Genomic DNA, 17,737 nt, shown 5'->3' with positions numbered 1-17,737 from the left:
AACATACTATAGCCCATTCGGCTCGCCTAAAAAGAAAGCTAAAATTCTTTCTAGTTTTCATGAATTTAAATATAAAATTTTTTAACTTATAATTGGAAAAAACGCGTAGAATCTATTTGAAACAAATCTTCTGTAATAATTGTATATATTCATTGTAAGATTTACAACAACAAAAGAACTGCAGTCATCTAAAATTAGTGGATTTTTTATGCTATAGTTTTACACAGTTTTATAATAAAATTTCAACTTTTATCGTACCTCCGTGGAAACAAAATGACAAGCAGAGCTCAAAATCACCAGCTGAATGTTATAAGACAGAAGCCAGCCAATCAAACAAATACAAACAGAAATTCCCATATGATCTAAATCATGGATCATGAACTGGAAAAACAAGTATGTGCCGCTAACGGCATGGATGCAGAGATTAAAAAGCCAAAGTAATAATGACCAATAACACAAAGAGTTCAGTTTTTCACTGGCCAGCATGAGATCATCTTGAAGTTTTACTGCCATCTGTAAATTGAAAAAATTGATCAATTATTATTAAATGCAATACAGGTGATTTTCTTTTCCTTTTCAGAAGATAATTTTTCTTTTGAAAATATTTCCCAAAACATTCAAAAAATGTAAAAAGAAATCATTTTTTCTACCTTTGCATTAAACTGCGACTCTGGTATCCGTCTTCTTTTATCAGGACTCCATCTCCCAACAATTTTATTCAAATGTTTAAACCTCAGTCCTATAATTGTTGCCATTCCAGAGAATTTTATGAGGGAAATGCAAGTTCCAATGTATAGGAACATATATCCAATATTTTTTAAAAAGCTTTCTGAGAAAGCATACATCCCTGTTTGGTTGATCAACAACCAATATAAACTATGGACAATTAAAATGACCCAGACCCAAAATTTGGTCTTCTTGTTTGATAGAGGAAAGCCTAATTGTCTAATTTCATGATCGAAATCTTGGATAATGTTCCAAATTTCCAGAAATTGCTTTCTTTTCGACATATCTATTACTACTTCAATCATCATGGTAGTGTAATTGAATATAAACTAGAGATACAAGAATTTACTTTTATTTTTATTTCATACTAAACAATAAAGATCAAAATAAAACTTACTTTTCCTCTTTCAATAGCAGTCAGCAAAGATTTTTTACTATGGTCTTCTAAGATTTGTAAAAAAGTTATAACACCAACGTAAGTATTCATAAAAAGTCCAAAAAAACTAAAGAACAAATGGGAATCAGAAGCCACGAGACGATGTTTTCTAAACCGATAGGGTACCAAACCAAAAATCCTAAACATGAAAAACATTGGATAGAGGACTTCCAGAAGGCTTACATCTGGATCACGAAATTTATCCTTTTTTCGATTTTGTCCCCAGAACCCAATTCGATTCCAATCAATATTTCTCATTGAGAAAATTGCGCGTTCAATCTTCATTATATCTAAAACAATGATGTTGACCTGATATTGAATTTGAGAGAATTGTTTCCTTACTGATTCTATTTCACATCGGGCACGATTTTTACTAAAACTGAAAACTTAATCTCGACAAAAAAATCACATAAATCAATTGTTTACAAAATTAAACTTTGGTATTCTTTAATAGATAATAAAAATAGATTATTAATAATATAAATATATTGTTGTTAATTTTCTTCATTAAAAGATTTTAAAGTAACTCACCAATGATTGTTGTTCCTTACAGATCAGTTCTATCATCCATGCCTTCAAATCTCAATATCCAATTTTCTACAAATGTATGACAATCAAGACTAACGATAATTATTTTATTTTGTATCTTCATCAATCACGCACACCATAGTTGATCGTTGAAACAAATAGTACAGAAAAAAACATTATTATTTTTATTTCCGCCATCTAGCATTTTGATTATTTAACAAAATATATTTATTAAATTAAAAATACATTAAAAAACATTTTATTATCAAAAACATGTTTCTAAAAAATAAAACTTCATATTTTATTATAATTTCTACGATTCAGGAAAATTCTCCTTCTATCAATCAAATTTAAACACGGCAACTACATATGTCCAGCAAATAAAATTAGTATTCTAAGACTTTTAATTAGGAAGTTGAAGCAAAATGACCAAATATGTAGTTAGTAATCCTGTGATCTGAAAGAAAAATCTTTATTATCAAATTAAAAAATTAAAAAAGGATAGTATACCTTAAACATAAGTTTTTCATCTGCTGTAGAAAAAATGTAGTTAAATTTTTTCCATAAGAAAAGAATCGTACTAAAATACTCAGTTTTTAAAGTAAACTACTTCCTTAAGATTTCTAATAAAAAATAAAACGTGGAAAATATCATATTGAAGTGGGAAATAATAGAGGTTTTTCGAAACCGCGAGAGTACCCTTGATCCAAAATATAATTTTCAAACTCACAGATCGAAGAAGTGGTAAATTCACATGACAACATCCAGCAGCTGAGAAGTTCTGTTTGTAATTCATGAGATGTAAGGTCGTTTCGAATTCCTATGTTTGAGTAAAAAATATTTATTTACATTTTGTACTTGGAAAACATTATAAAAATTCAGGTGTTCATTAATGTTTGAGTTTTATTCTATGATAGCATACTTCCTCATTATCAAATTGCCAGCGATACCAGTTTAACAAAATGTAGTCCATCCGATTGGCCTAAAAATGAAAATTTTAATTACAAGTTCTTTTCTGTCGACCAATTAAAATATTCATAATTTTCTGTAAATTTTACAAAATCCTGATTTGTTTGGCATGAATTATTAAGCAAAAACTTTGTAAAAATCATTAATAGATGGATAATACATGAAATAATTTGATTTTGAATCATACCTCTGTAGAAGTAAAATGGCAAGATATGTGCAAAAAGACTAGTTGTGCCACATGAACAAACAGCCAGCTAACCAAACAAAAATAAATAGCTAAGTCCAAGATTCCAAGATCGTGGGTGAGCCACAAAATTAGGAAATATGTGCCACTAACAGCATGAATGCTCAGATTAAAAAGCCAAAGTAACATTGTCCAGTAATTTAACGAATTCAGTTTTTCACTGGCCACCATAAGATCATCTCGAAGTTTTTCTATTGTCTAGAGAGGAGAATGATTAATTTCTTATTTTTCATTTTAATTAAAGAAGAAGTCTTTTTTGCTACCTTTGTTTTAATCCTTGACTTTGCTGTCGAACTCGTTTCATCAGGACTACATTTACTGACAATCGTATTTAGATGTTTAAATCTCTGACCGATGAATATTGCCATACCAGAAAATTTGATGACAGAATAACAAGTTCCGATATATACAAACATATAACTAAAATTAACAACAAAGGTTTCTTCAAAAGCATACATTCCTGTCTGATTTATCCATAGCCAAGCCAAAGTCTTAAGTATCACTGCTATCCAGACCCAAAACTTGGTCTTCTTATATGAATGAGGAAAACCTAATTCGCTACTTTGATGATCAAAGTCTTGAATAATATTCCAAACTTTAACGAATTGATTTCTTGTGAATATGGTCAGTAATATGTCAATCAGCAGAGTAAAGTAATTGAATAGTACCTAAAGATGAATAAATATATATCACTGTATGATTATTAATTTTCCTTATACATAAATATTTAAGACATTAGGGTAGCTTACTTTTCCCCTTTCAGTAGTAGTTAAAACAGCTCTTTGATCAGTTCCATTTAAGATTCGAGTGAAAATTGTGACAATAATATAGGTATTACTAAAAATCGCAATGAAACTGAACATTAAATGCGCATTAGACGATACTAGACGATCTTTGGAAAATCGATAGGGTGCCAGACCAAAAATCCTGATTATGCAAAACATTGGAGAGATCGCTTGAAAAAATGACGAATCTGGACCATGAAATTTATCCTTATTTTTATTTATATTCCAGAACCCGATTCTATTCAAATTAAAAAATCTCACGGGGAAAATTCTTCGTTCAAACTCCATCATCAGAAGCTGAAGCAATAAAACATTTTTATCAACGTTCAAGTTTGGAACACATAGACCGCGATTTATAAATTATTCTTATACACTTTGGATATTTTTAAACAATAATATAGATAAGAAATTGAATAATAACATAGAAATATTTTGTTGTTGAAGAACTCACTAGATTTTCTTTTTGCTTTTCAGAACACGACCATGTTCTCGAATGACAATATTTATTCTTAGGTAAGGTACTTTGTAGCTACAGTAAATAAAATAATCGAAAAAATGATGACAGACTTGCATGTCTTTCATATCTACAGACACACTTCATCATTACTCTTTGTCAGATGGGATGAATTTTTTATTGATCAAGAAAAATAAACTGAATAAAAACTGCGATGAGAAAGTATTTTCTATGTAATTTGAAGATTGCGCAACAGAAAAAATACTCAACTAGTAATCTTCTTGATCCATTTTTTTAAATAAATGTAGCATAAAAAGAATCATCACTCAATCAAACAATCTTCACATTGACTCAATGTTCATGAACCATCCTCTACTTTACGATCGATGAAAAAATATAACAAAGAACGTAAACAAAAGCAATGGCAACTCGAGTGGCAACTCACTACACAATGAATTCAAATTAATTGCTGCCTCTAAAATCTCTTTAAAAATAATAAAAAGGTAAAACTGTAAAAGATTATTTTTAAGGTTAGAAATGTCTAGGGTCCTATCTATTTATTTCATTACTTATTGATTAAGGAGTCAATAAACTCATTCCATTCATTAAATTGTGTATTATAAAATTATTGATTAGGAAGTTGAAGCAGAATGACTAAGTAGGTCGTGAGCAGTCCAGTTATCTGAAAAAGATATAATGAATAGAACAATTTAAAAATTTTTTATAAAACAAAATTAACATTTTTGTTTACCGATCGAAGAAGTGGCAAATTCACATAGCAACATCTAGCAGCTGAGAAGTTCAGTTTATGATTCATGAGATGAGCAGTCGATTCATATTCCTGTGATAAAATATTCAAATCTATATTTACCATTTATGACATAATAAGAAAATTAATATAACAGTTTTATACAGAACTTACTTTTTGAAGATCATGATGAAATTGCCACCGTCTCCAGTTTAACATAATATAGCCCATTCGGTTTGCCTAAAAAGAAATATGACGTTGTTTCAAAATTAAATGAATCTAGCATTCAAGCAAAAATATCTCCATTTAAATTAATAATATTTGAACCAACCAATTTCAATTTTTAGTGTACCTCTGTGGAAGCAAAATCGCAAGATGAGTGCAATAGCACTAATTGCATAAGATGAACAAAAAGCCACCCAAATAAACAATAATAAAGGGATCCGTCCCTACTTCCAATATATTTTATCAACCATTCAATGAGAAAATACATTCCACTAGCTGCATGAATACTTAAATTAAAAAGCCAAAGCAGCAATGACCAATAATACAATGAGTTCAGTTTTTCATTCGCCAACATAAGACCATCTCGAAGTTTTTCGATTATCTTGCAAAAAAATGATTATCAGTATTAGCAATTAAATTTTAAAAAATTGGGTTACCTGTGGATCAACTTTCGACTTTACTGTGCAGATTTTTTCGTCAGGACTGCATTTCCTAGCAATCTTATTCAGATGTTTAAATCTCTGACCGATGAGTATTGCCATTCCAGAGAATTTAAAAACGGAATAACAAGTTCCAATATATAAAAACATATAACTAAAATTCTGGACTATAGGCTTTCTGAAAAAACATACATTCTTGTTTGATTTATCCACAACCAATTTAGAATATTAATAATTAAGATCACCCAGAGCCACAATTTCGTCTTATTATCCCTTTGAGGAAAATCCAATCTGCTAGTTTCATAGTCAAAGTCTTGGATGATGTTTCAAACTTTTACGAATTCATTTCTGGTCCATATCGCTATAGATACGTCAATCATCATGGTAATGTAATTGAATAACACACATAGATAAATTTTTAAACAAGGTTTTTCAATGTTTGTATTGTACAACTTACTTTTGTTCTTTCGGTTGCTGTCAAAATGGGTCTTTTATCATTATCATCTAAGAAGCGACGAAATGTTGTCACAGTGACATAAGTATTAATAAAAAGCAGAAAGAAGCTGAAGAATAGGTGGGCGTTAGAAGATACCAGACGATCTTTGGCAAATCGATAAGGTGCTAGACCAATAATCCTGAGTACGTAAAACATTGGAGAGATGGCTTCAAAAAGTGATGATTCTGGACCTCGAAACTTATCCCTATTTCGATTTTTAGTGCAGAAACGAATTCGGTTCGAATAAAAAATTCTCATTGCAAAAACTCTCTGTTCAAGTTCCATAATCTCACAGACTGAAAGGAAACTTTACAAAATCATTAAATTATAAATTATTATAAAGTCTTGGTTGACTAAAAATTAGGGACGATTAGAAGAAAAGTTAAATTAGTCAAGTGAGAATTCACATCTCACCAATCTCTGCCTTGACTTGCTTGTCGCGAGACCATGAACAGTAAAAAGTATCAAAAAGTAAAATAAGTGTTACGAATAAATAACAACTGATTTTTTCATTTTCAATGCCTAATAGTAATTAGGACCTTCAAAAATGGGGCAAGAAAATAAGAAATTGATATAAAACAATAAACTATTTGTGTTGCTAATTGCCTTGATACAAACAAAATAATTCTGGAAGAACTCACAAATAAATTTTCTTCTACCTTTCCAGAACACGTCCATGTCTTCAAATGACAATATCCATTGGTAGGTCAGGTCCTTAGTGCAGTTGCAGTAAAGGGCAAATAAACGAAAAAATAATAAAGAGACTCGCGTGTCAGCCTTTCGCATGTACAGGAACGCACGAGTATTACTCTATGTCAGAAGGGATGAATTATTGAATAAGAGAAACATAATAAATAAAAAACTGTACTGAGAAAACATTTTCTACGACACTTAAAGGGTATACAAAAATAATTTATTTCGACATTAAAATATTCTTCACGATTAAGTTTTCTACGAGCAAACAGCTGCTCAACGGCATTTAATGATTACTTTATTTTTTTATGTACATGAATCACGCACTGCATTCTGATCGATTATAAAAATGGAACACTAGAAAACAAACTTTTTAAAGTGTTTGGTTACACTTTTAAGAAAAATTTTACCCCTAATAGAAATAATATCCTTTGAAAATTTGCAAGCCATATTTTTTTGTTTTTTTTTTTGTTTTTTAATTAAAATAAATCAAAGATTTAACATATAAAATGCCCTCAGTTTAGAATGTTCGACAAAAAAGATTAAATGGAAGAAAAGTAAGTCAAGAACAGAGTTCATTGTCCTTTCGATTCCGTATTTTCAATGGTGGTTAATCGCGTTCTTGTTGGAATGCTGCCGAGACATCTGAAAAATTCTAACCCCCTTTTCGACGTCATATGAAAAAAGGTTGAAAACAGGAAAAGAAAGCAATTCTGAGAATAAGATTGCTCTGTAAAAGCAAATGAACTTATGAAGCATACTTTCCGGGGCATTTTTACAGTAGAGCACGTACGATTGTCGTTGTAGATAATATCACGTGCGCAGGTTACTTCCTTTATTAATTTGGTTCAGCGATAAATTCACGGCGACTGTCCGGCGCCGCGACGTCAAGTCATCAACTTCAACGCAATCCCGGTCAACGCACCCCTTAATATGCCGACCTAATATTCCATTGAGTAATGAAATATTAGGAAATTGAATTAAATTGTCCATCAAGAAGAAATTTCACTCAGAAGAATCAAATTTTAGTAGACAAATCTCAATTCGAATAAATTAAATTTTATGATGTTAAAATTAAAACTAAAACTGAAAATCTGAGATAAAAATGGTAAATTTGAAGATATTTGATCCTAATCGTTAAGTAAAAAATTCATATCGGAAAAATAATAAAAAAATTTTAAGCATTTAAGATTTTTAAATCTGCCCACTCTTTGTTGTTTATTTATTACTTTTTGATAACTGAAAAGGTGAAGAAAAGTTGAACATTTCATTTCAGCAAAACGCACAACTTGTTGCAGCCTTACTCTAATAGAAGATAGTTATAAAAAATACTGAATCGTTTAAACAATTATGTTTGTTACATTTTAGTTTATTAATTATTGTCTCCCTTTGCGTAAAATTCTAGAAAAAGTTTGTAGCATTATTCAAAAAAAATATTATTAAGAGTATTGTTATAAATAATAATAAGTAAATAGCAGGTAAATAGCAGGTTAATTTGGTCAATTTTCCGTTTAAAGCGTTTGAAATAAGAAAGTTTTTGAATACAATTTTTAATTTTAAACTAAAGGCCTTTGAGATTAGACAATCTGGCAATACAAACACATTTTTCTTATTTTGAAACCAACAGGAATTTTGAAATTTTTATTTTCAGGTGTGCAAACCTCAATATCTTTAGTATTAAGACTTAAAAGCTGAATACACTGAACTCTTGATTTAAATAACCTGGGTTTCCGGCGTTGTTATTTTAGGCCTGGGGTTTTTGTGATGCGGGGGCCGCAGTACTGAAAGAGAGACGGTCATCAGTCGTGCGTGAATTTTTAGGTTTAAATTCCCTGGAATGTTCTCAAAAGCCCTGCAAGCCATGCCCGAAACCGTACTTAAATCCAGAGCTCAGTTCATTTATTAATTAAATATTAAATTAAAACGAAATCAAATTTAAAAAATTGTACACTTGTAATATTGTGTATAGAATTTGTATAAGCCACCAAAATCGAACAATTAATATGTTTCGCTATAATTATTTTAGAACAAAGTATTTAAAGCTAAAAACACAGGTCCACAAAAAAGTCCCGCGTGCAAGAGATAAGAGTGTGGTATACCTATATGTATTTTGAGGTGTTAAATACTAATCTGACCTTAGTTTTTCTCAAGCATGTTAGGCTTTTCCACTTGAAATTTCCCTAGAGAATCAGTTTTTTCGGGTGTAAAATTGCCTTTAATATTGAAATCGTCTGCAAAGAGGTCAGGTGATATCTTTATTTACGACAACAGTACGACATCCTATGTCCATGTCGTTACGGTGTCTTTATGATATCGAAAAGACACCGTATCGACATGGACATAGGATAGCGTAAAGTTATCATAAAGATGTCGTAATGATGTTCACGCCTTAAAAGAAAAACATTCAAAATTAAATTATTTTCAATTTAAAGATATTCAAATTGAAAAATTTATGGATCATAACGTCCAAATATAAAAAATTTCAAATTTTAAAAGCTTAAAATTGTGCATTTACAAATTGGAATCATAACAATTGTGTAGCGCAAATATAATGATATATATTAATATAATGAATCAGAATGAATAAAATAAATATGCGAATTACATATGAGCGAGAAAAAAGTTAACAAGAATACTTTCCCGTACAAAATTCGAATGTTTTTACCTCACCTTTAATTATGAAGAAATATGATCACATCCTGTCAGTACTATTTTACCTCATATTTAATTAAAAGTAACGTTAGTTGGGACCGAGTATTCTGGAACAGATTTGCTATTCTCTAGGATGAAATTGCAAAGCACGAAACTTGAAAAAAGTCACAGGTTTTGAATTCGAAAGGTTTCAATTTATTTATTCGCAGTTGAGAAAATAAAAACCAATTAGCTGAAACTATTAAAACTGAAACTAAAAACCATTTTAAGCGGAAAAAGCCTTCAAAATCAAAAGCTATTAAAATGAAAATTGAATACTCTTTTCCTGCCATAGTAGTTTTAATAACTCATTAAAAAAGTACAAATACTCGATATCATAAAACTCACCGATTTTATTGGTGAACAAAAAAATCCGTACATCGAATAATAGTTATTTCTTATTCTTTGGAAGTACAAGGAGGGTCCCTGGCGGTTCCAGTTTTTGTAAAAATGTATTTAGAACCTGTAGGTTTATTATTTTCTGCCTTTTTTTGTGAATCTATGATACTTTCAAGATGAATATTTTGCATTGATGGCCCCGCCATATTTTGCGCATTGGAACCAAAAACATATTTGGTTCGATACTGCTCTGACCAATTATTATTTGTCCTTTGAACTTTCTCTGGTGTTTGGTCCTTATCTGGAGTGAAATTATTTCGCTTTCCTAGTGATGTTGCAGATCGATTGGAATCGGTATTAAGTTTCACCAATTGCTCTATTTGTTCCATTGATAACGAATCCAGTCGTTCCTCGTCAATTTGCTTGTCAACCCCGCCTTCTGGTGTCTGGTGACCATCGATTCTCTCTGTTACAAGGATTATATAATGTTAATAAAACCAAGTAGAACTCTAGGAATTTTCCTTGTGTCAATAATTTTACATTCTTATAGAAGCAAAGTTACACTTTACTTTAAAGTTTGGATATTAAAGAAAATTATTTCCAATAACCTAATTGATATTTAAAAAGATCATTTAAATCTGAACTAACACTGAGAATATTGCGGCAGTAAAAATAATTTCCTTTCAGTATAATGATAAAATAATTTCAACATTTGAGAAATATCGAATTCAATACCTTCAATTCTATCTATCTGACTGAGTTCATCACCATTACCGTCTCGAGATTCCTGTTCTAAATCATGATTTTTTCCTGCTCTCAAAACAAGAGTATTCGTAAAATACCTATTAGTCTGAGTAAATGAGACCGAAGGTACAGAGCCAACATCATAAGAAGCTTTATCTGTAGGTGCATTATTTTCTAAATTTTTTGGAATGTTCTCTTGAAAACAAACACTGTCTTCGTTGTATTTATCTTGATGTAAAGCATTCGGAAAATTCTCTTCCTCATGCGCATCCTTTTCTTGATTTAAGTTCACGTTCTCTGTACTCTTACTTTCCATCCCTTCTCCAGGAGCCAAAGTAACCAAATCTTTTAATTTATCCTTCAGTTTCCATATATTATCTGATTCATCAATCAGAAGTACTTCCTGGAAATTTGTTCTGAGATTGTAATTATGTTTCCTAATCATAAGCTGCTTCGTCTCATTTGGCATTGAAGAAGAAACATCAGAAAGATAATCATCGAACGTGACGAATCTCTTAAAGCTGATTCCAGTGCTCAATTTCTCCCAATTAGGACAACTGATCTCCAAGAGACTATCATCCGATCTAAAACTAGTCCTCTGAAAACTCGAAACAATCAATTCCCGAGGAACTTCATTCCAGGATTCTAAAAGTGCATCGATAACTTCTTCCAGTCCCCATTTCGATTCAGGCTTTATAATATTTTCGGCATATATCAGTCGATACTTCATTTTTGCAGAATGAAAAACATCTCTTCTAAGAGGTCTTAAGTGAGGAGGAAATTCTGCTGGGAAAAAAATCAAATTAATATTACTCAGCTCGGTATTTCGCAGCGCTTGGATCCTCTGTCTGTGAAGCAAAAGAAGAATTTTCCTATTTTGTTGAGACATTATATGATTTAAAGATAAAATCCAGTCCTCGAAAACTTTGTCACTAATCAAGGAATTTGCACTGTAGCAGTATCTGCAGTCATCTCTGAATATGTTGGATTTATGGGGACCAGATATCAAAGGTGGAAGCTTGTCACTTCCAGACGCATTGCAGCAAAAGAGGGTGGAAATTAGGTTCATCGCATTAATTATCTGAGAATGCGCAGGGTTTTCGAGCGAAGTTGAGTTCAAATTCAAAGGCATAATGCCCGAGTACATTGTTAACTCATCTACATGGAATAGATCTTTGTATTTATATTGAGTGAGTACAGTCCTCATCAAGTCAACCCAGAGGCGATAATCTTTAAAGCATGGACCTGTACAATTTGTCAATGTTGTGGAGAAACCGTACTTTTTTAAAAATGATGTCATCCACTGATCGGAACATTTGAAATCTGAAAAAATAATTGAACATTTTATTTTTTATTTTTCAGTTTTCCAGAAAAATAATTTCCGCGGGCTTTCAAAATTAATATGAGGTTTTGTTTTAAAAACGAGACTGAACAAATGATCTTTTCTATTATACTATAGTCCAGTCTTCTAGTCGGAAAAATAGGGCGAAGATGCTAATTTATGGGGCAGTCATTTTTTTTCCTAAATACTTCATTTAGGGGTGCATAATATGGGGTCAGGTTTTGTGAACAGGATTTCGTCCCGGAACACGGACATTTTTTTGGGAAAAGATGCAAAATATCACATTTCATTGGATGGGTGCTTTCCTGTGAATCTGAGAGGTAAAAGTGTTCTCACAAAAATTAAAGCAGATAAAAGTCTGCGTAAAACTAAAAAAAAACTCTATTCTATCACCAATATTTTCGGAGTTACGGACTTTCAAAAACCTGTAATTTAAAATAAATATTGTCCTAACTATAATAGATCGCCAGTTAGAACCTGTCAAAGGTGACCCATTTCGACCTGAATTTACAGGTAAATGCCCAGAGTTCAGTTTTTTGTAAATAGCTCGCTTCGCGGTTGTCACAGATGAAAGTTCTTGAAGAATGAATACAAGAGGTCTTACTTCTGCATAAGTTAAAAAAAAGAAAATGTTCTTGCTGCCAATAAATCACGAGTAATGACCTTCCAAATATGCCAATTTTTGGGTCTTTTTCACCGAAAATCCGAAAGTCGTGTTATTTCGGTCATAAAGACCAAAAAATAGGCATATTTGGATGGTCATTACTCGTGGCCTATTGAAAGTGGGGACATTTTCTTTTTTAACTTACGCACAATTAAGTTCTCTTGTATTCATTCTCTATGAACTTTTATCTGTGACAACCCCGAAACGAGCTATTCACAAAAGACTGAACTCTGGGAATTTACCCGTAAATTCAAGTCGAAATGGGTCACCTTTGGCACATGCTAACTCGCGACCTATTATAGTTAGAACAATTTTTTTTTTTAAATTACAGGCATATACGTCTACTTCATTCATCTTTTGTCTGTTTTTATATCTGGCCATCAGAATCCGAGCTACAGAGAAACAAAAAAAACATGTGATTTTTGACAAACAATTGGAAAAAATCGGGTTTTTTTAAAGGCCGTAACTCCGAGACTATTAGTGATATAGAACATCATTTTATTTTAAAGTTTTATTTTATCTACTTCAATTTTTTATGTTACTTTTACCTCTCAAATGCACAAGAAAGCACTAATCCAATGGAATTTGATATTTTGCACCTTTTCCAAAAAAAAATTCCGTTTTCCGGGACGAAATCCTGTTCACAGAACCTGGCCCCCTGTTATGCACCCCCAGAGGAAGTACTCCAGAGAAAAAAAATGACTGCCTCAGAAATTACCATCTAAAAGTACCAGATGACTGGACTATTGGTACATGTCCTAAGTTTGTTGAAAAAAATTACAGTTAAATTGTTGAATTTTCTTATCGCATACCATTTGACAAGTTTTTGAAATAACCGGAACGTTTTTTCTGAGTTCTGTGTGGCCCCTAGGGTGGTCCAAAAACTCAACTTTCAATTTCTAGTGATTTAACCTCTCAATTTATTCGTTTTCCGGAAAAATAAATTCCCTGTTTTTACGATTGGTCAATTCAATTCAGATCAGCTTTCGAAATTAACGTAAGATTAATTAAATTTTAGACACTTCTTAAGACTTAACTATGTCATTATCTCCAAAAAATTATATCTTTTCAAGATTTATGCAGGGAAAACATTGTTTAAGCAGATGAAAATGATTAAAATAATTAGTAGTTCTCCGGAACAAAAAAATATTAACTTAACATTTGGTCAATAATTATAGAAAATACTGTCTTTTCAAGATAAAGTTGACAAGAAAAATATACAATTAGAAATTGTTTAAAAAATTACGAATTATCTTTCAAACAAAAAATTATTGTTGAAATTCATTAAATTTGTCATTTATTCGGGAAAACAGTAACCTTTCAGCATTTTATGGAAAGAATGGTTTGAAAACTGGAAATTAGTTTGAATTAATTATAAACTTTTGAATTATTGAGCACAATACAAGGGAGTTCGAGGGTGAAAATTATAAGTTATTGGATGAAAATAATTCCTTAAATATTCCTTATGTAGCGACTTCATTTTATTTCACAAAAAGTATTTTTCATTATTATTATTATTTATTATATCGCTATTGCTTTTTTCCATATTTTCAAAGACTGAGCTTTTCCCATTCAAAATCTGATGAGGTATGTTAAGCCGACGTAACCAAATAATCGAATCGAGTTAAAACCTACACTGCCCTGGAAAAGTTTGTACTTACTTAGAAAAATCGTTTTTTTTATTTATCGCTTTAATTATACCGAAGCTAAAAAAATGTCTCTTTAAAAGGTTGATTGTTTTCGAAATTCTGTTTAAAATAAGCCCCCAGGGTGAAGCCAATTTGTCTAGTTTTTACGTAGATATTGCAAAAATAGTGTAAACTTCAATGTTTTCTTAAAATTTCAATAACTTCTGAAATAGTCAACGTTTTTCAATGTTCTTGGGCTCATTTTGAAGCTTTTTTCACCGTATCACAACAGTTCACAAGTATGAATCGTAAACAATTTATTTTCGTATTGCAAGAACCTAAAGTTGTAATAAAAAAGTTGGATAAATTTAAAACATCTTATCTGTAGGCAAAAAAAAAAAAAAAGTTAAATAAATATATATTTTTGGGAAATTACATAGAAAACTCATGATTATACATATGTTCGATATATTTTTAAAAAATATTTTTGTTACTAAAAATAATATTTCAATGTTTCCAACTTTTTTGTTACAAATTCAAGTTCTTTGAATTCGAAAATAAATTGTTTACGATTCATACTCGTAAACTGTTGTGATACGGTGAAAAAAGCTTCAAAATGAGCCCAAGAACATTGAAAAACGTTGACTATTTCGGAAGTTATTCAAAATTTAAGAAAACATTGAAATTAACACTATTTTGGCAATATCTACTTGAAAACTAGACAAACTGGCTTCACTATTTCACTATTTAAAAAAAAACCATGGGTTATGCTACCTCAACGTTAAGCTGGCGGAACCCCATGTGAAATAAATGTTAAATCGAGTTCTGTCATATCACATAATTAAGGGCTCATTTGATGCTCATTTAATGCCCTATTGCCAAATTTGATGCTCCACTATTTTTTTTTTAACCGGGGGTTACGCTAGCTTAACGTTAAGCTGATGGAACCCCATGTGAAATAAACGTTGAATCGAGTTCTGTCCTATAACATAATTAAAGGCTTATTTAATGCTCTCCAAACCATAAAAAATTATTTTATAAAAGCCACTCCTAATACTGAAAAATCACCTTTAATATAAATTGTGCACAAATTGTAAATCTGACCATACTATAATTAAGGGCTCATTTAATGCAAATTTAATGCCCCGCTGGCAAATTTAATGCTTCACTATTTTTTTCAAACCGGAAGTTACGTCAGCTTACCGTTAGGCCAGCGTAACACCTAGTTTTTAATAATAAGTGAGTCCTTAATTATTCTCTAAATTCGAACGAGTAAGAGACGTAGCAATAATAACTAAAATTGATATGGACAGATTTACAATTTGTGAATAATTTATTTAAGTCCTTAATTGTGGTATGGTCACATTTACAATTTCTGCATAATTTATATTAAGGGTGGTGTTTTAGTATTCCGAGCGGCTTTTGGAAAGCAATTAGATATAAAACCAATCAATTTTGAATTTTGCAATCTAAACTGATTTCATGCTTTCTGTTCAAAGTTATTTTATTTCAGCCACTTAAAAAAAATATATTTAGTGCTTAAGACTTCAATCTTAAAATTACACAACTATTAGGGCTTTTTATGTGAAATATGTTTGCAGAATTATAAAAAGTTTTAAAAAACGTTGAAACTTATAATTCCTCAACTATTAAGATTTTCTATTTACATTTTTTACCATTTTTAATATTGGAATTTGGAAATGATTTTATTTTCGAGGATTTAAATTACTTAAAGAAATTCCAACTACACATAAATGATTTCATTTAAAAATTAATTTCGAAAATCTAAGAGAATTCAAATAACAATTTTGAAATTGTAAACCCTATGTTTTTGAAAGTACCTAATTTATCAAGTTTCGGCCTAAAATTTGGTTAAATTTTCAACGTAATAAGTGAGACTGTTTCAAATTGTACAAATTTTCCATATGAATTGTTGCTATTTTAAAGGGTTTAAAAAGGAAATCGTTCAATCTCACATTATATCATATGATGTCAAGTGACATTTACAGTGATTCGGTCAATTTGGCTATTAAACTTAATCGTAAAAATTTAAATTAACACCAACCAGAAAATAAATTTAGTAATTTCCCGGTCTCAAAAAATTCCCGATGATTTCCCGGTTGAGTTTTCATTTAAAACAAAGTATGAGGTTTTAATTTATAGACTTACTAGGCAGTTCCAATGACTCGGAAATTTGTAAAGCCTTTTGTCGCAAAACTTTTCTGTCCAGAGGACTGTTTGTTGCATGTCTTTCGCAAATCCATTTCAGAAGAGCCTCTTTCAAACTTTTTCTCGAAGACTTCTGATTCTGGACTTGTTTGTTCTGAATTTTGTGACTCGGCATGGCGTTTCCTTCTTCTCCCTTTTAAGTCTTCCTTTCTTTAAATCACTCCGAATTAAGTTCAAATACAAGGTTTTTGAAAGGAGATGAAAGAAACATGACAGATTGTATAAAAAACTTCAAAATATTATACATGAAGATGTTAATCATTTTCCTTTGTCTAGAAACAAATGCTTGGCTTACATAAATTTGTCTATCATTCTAAATAATAAGACTGCCATAGATCAATGTACTTGAAAAAAGTGGAAAAACTGACCAATCTAAAGTGTTTTCAGTTCGAAATCTTTCAAGTAAAAATATTGCAATTTCAACAAAATAAAAGAATTTTTAACCACAATAAAAAAATTTTCTGATAATAAACACATTTTCGTCGAAATAAATATATTTTTAAAAACAAACAGTTGAATTTTCTACTAATTAAGATCAATTTTCTACCAAAAACGAAATAGTTCAATTATGAGGCAGAACAATTAATTTTCAAATAATAAAAAGAAGTTTATTAAAAATAGTTCTATTTTCAAACAAAGAGATGAATTTTCAACTAAAATGATAAATACCCAACCAAAACAACTAGTTTTTACCAATTTAGGTCAACTTTCATCCAAGTAGTTGAGTTTTCAGCCAAAAAAAAATTAATTTTCAAACAAGAAGATTAATTTCCTTTCGAAAAAAAATGAAGTTGCAACTAAATAGTTCAATTTCCTACTAAACAAAGATAATTTTTGAACCAAAGAGGCAAATTTTGAACTAAAAAGATGAATCTTTAGCAAACAAAAAATGAATTTTTAACAAAGTTAATTTTCAACTAAGGAGTTGTATTTGAAAAAAATTGATTATTTTCAACGAAATGAGATGCATTTTCATTAAAAGTGTTCAGTTCTTAAGTTAAAAACATTAATGTTTCCGAAAACCTTTGAAATTTAAACTCGAAAAGATGAATTTTCAACATAAAATGTCATTTCCAACCAAGCTCATAAACTAAGCAACATAAACTCTCAACAAAAAGTCAATTATTAAACAAGAAAGATTAATTTCCAACTATGAAGATTAATTATCAATGAAAAAGACAATTGTTCAACAAAATACATGAATTTTTAACCAAATAATTGAAGCTTCTACAAGAAAAAAGATAAATTTGTAATAAAAAATGGAATAGTAAAATTTTTAACAATCTAGTTCAATTTTCAACCACAGAGTTGAGACTTTAGGTAAAAAATCGAGTTTTTTCGAAAACCTTCAACTTT

General features: G+C 30.4%; 3 protein-coding genes and 1 pseudogene across 3 annotated transcripts; all 4 read right to left on the bottom strand.

Annotated features, from left to right (window-relative positions):
• Positions 1-45: 45 nt before the first annotated feature.
• Positions 46-1,034, bottom strand: LOC117180598. Its single transcript, XM_033373090.1, has 3 exons — positions 651-1,034; positions 259-513; positions 46-130 (listed from the first exon to the last, which is right to left on the bottom strand). Exons 1-3 carry the CDS (start codon positions 1,032-1,034, stop codon positions 113-115), a joined length of 657 nt encoding a protein of 218 aa, XP_033228981.1. The 3' UTR covers positions 46-112.
• Positions 1,035-2,061: 1,027 nt separating this feature from the next.
• LOC117180053 (putative gustatory receptor 28b) lies at positions 2,062-3,009 on the bottom strand. Its single transcript, XM_033372362.1, has 4 exons — positions 2,919-3,009; positions 2,613-2,672; positions 2,421-2,510; positions 2,062-2,147 (listed from the first exon to the last, which is right to left on the bottom strand). Exons 2-4 carry the CDS (start codon positions 2,661-2,663, stop codon positions 2,094-2,096), a joined length of 195 nt encoding a protein of 64 aa, XP_033228253.1. The 5' UTR covers positions 2,664-2,672; positions 2,919-3,009; the 3' UTR covers positions 2,062-2,093.
• Positions 3,010-4,712: 1,703 nt separating this feature from the next.
• Positions 4,713-6,500, bottom strand: LOC117180597 (annotated as a pseudogene).
• A 3,261-nt stretch (positions 6,501-9,761) lies between these two features.
• LOC117180045 lies at positions 9,762-16,644 on the bottom strand. Its single transcript, XM_033372354.1, has 3 exons — positions 16,322-16,644; positions 10,510-11,841; positions 9,762-10,240 (listed from the first exon to the last, which is right to left on the bottom strand). Exons 1-3 carry the CDS (start codon positions 16,494-16,496, stop codon positions 9,834-9,836), a joined length of 1,914 nt encoding a protein of 637 aa, XP_033228245.1. The 5' UTR covers positions 16,497-16,644; the 3' UTR covers positions 9,762-9,833.
• Positions 16,645-17,737: the final 1,093 nt, after the last annotated feature.

This window comes from Belonocnema kinseyi, chromosome 9 (assembly GCF_010883055.1).
Source record: "Belonocnema kinseyi isolate 2016_QV_RU_SX_M_011 chromosome 9, B_treatae_v1, whole genome shotgun sequence".
NCBI classification, from domain to species: Eukaryota; Metazoa; Arthropoda; class Insecta; order Hymenoptera; family Cynipidae; genus Belonocnema; species Belonocnema kinseyi.
The sequence above is the reverse complement of the archived record's forward strand: the minus strand, read 5'-3'. Positions and strand labels throughout refer to the sequence as shown.

Excerpts from the sequence above, each read along its gene's own strand:
- LOC117180598 (XM_033373090.1), bottom strand. The coding sequence starts at position 1,034 with ATGATGATTGAAGTAGTAATAGATATGTCGAAAAGAAAGCAATTTCTG. Across the intron at positions 514-650 it reads AGTCGCAGTTTAATGCAAAG|ATGGCAGTAAAACTTCAAGA; the intron begins GTAGAAAAAATG and ends TTCAATTTACAG.
- LOC117180053 (XM_033372362.1), bottom strand. The coding sequence starts at position 2,663 with ATGGACTACATTTTGTTAAACTGGTATCGCTGGCAATTTGATAATGAG. Across the intron at positions 2,511-2,612 it reads GGCAATTTGATAATGAGGAA|GAATTCGAAACGACCTTACA; the intron begins GTATGCTATCAT and ends ACTCAAACATAG. Across the intron at positions 2,148-2,420 it reads ATTTACCACTTCTTCGATCT|ATCACAGGATTACTAACTAC; the intron begins GTGAGTTTGAAA and ends TTTTTCTTTCAG.
- LOC117180045 (XM_033372354.1), bottom strand. The coding sequence starts at position 16,496 with ATGCCGAGTCACAAAATTCAGAACAAACAAGTCCAGAATCAGAAGTCT. Across the intron at positions 11,842-16,321 it reads CGAGTCATTGGAACTGCCTA|ATTTCAAATGTTCCGATCAG; the intron begins GTAAGTCTATAA and ends TTATTTTTTCAG. Across the intron at positions 10,241-10,509 it reads TCAGATAGATAGAATTGAAG|AGAGAATCGATGGTCACCAG; the intron begins GTATTGAATTCG and ends TCCTTGTAACAG.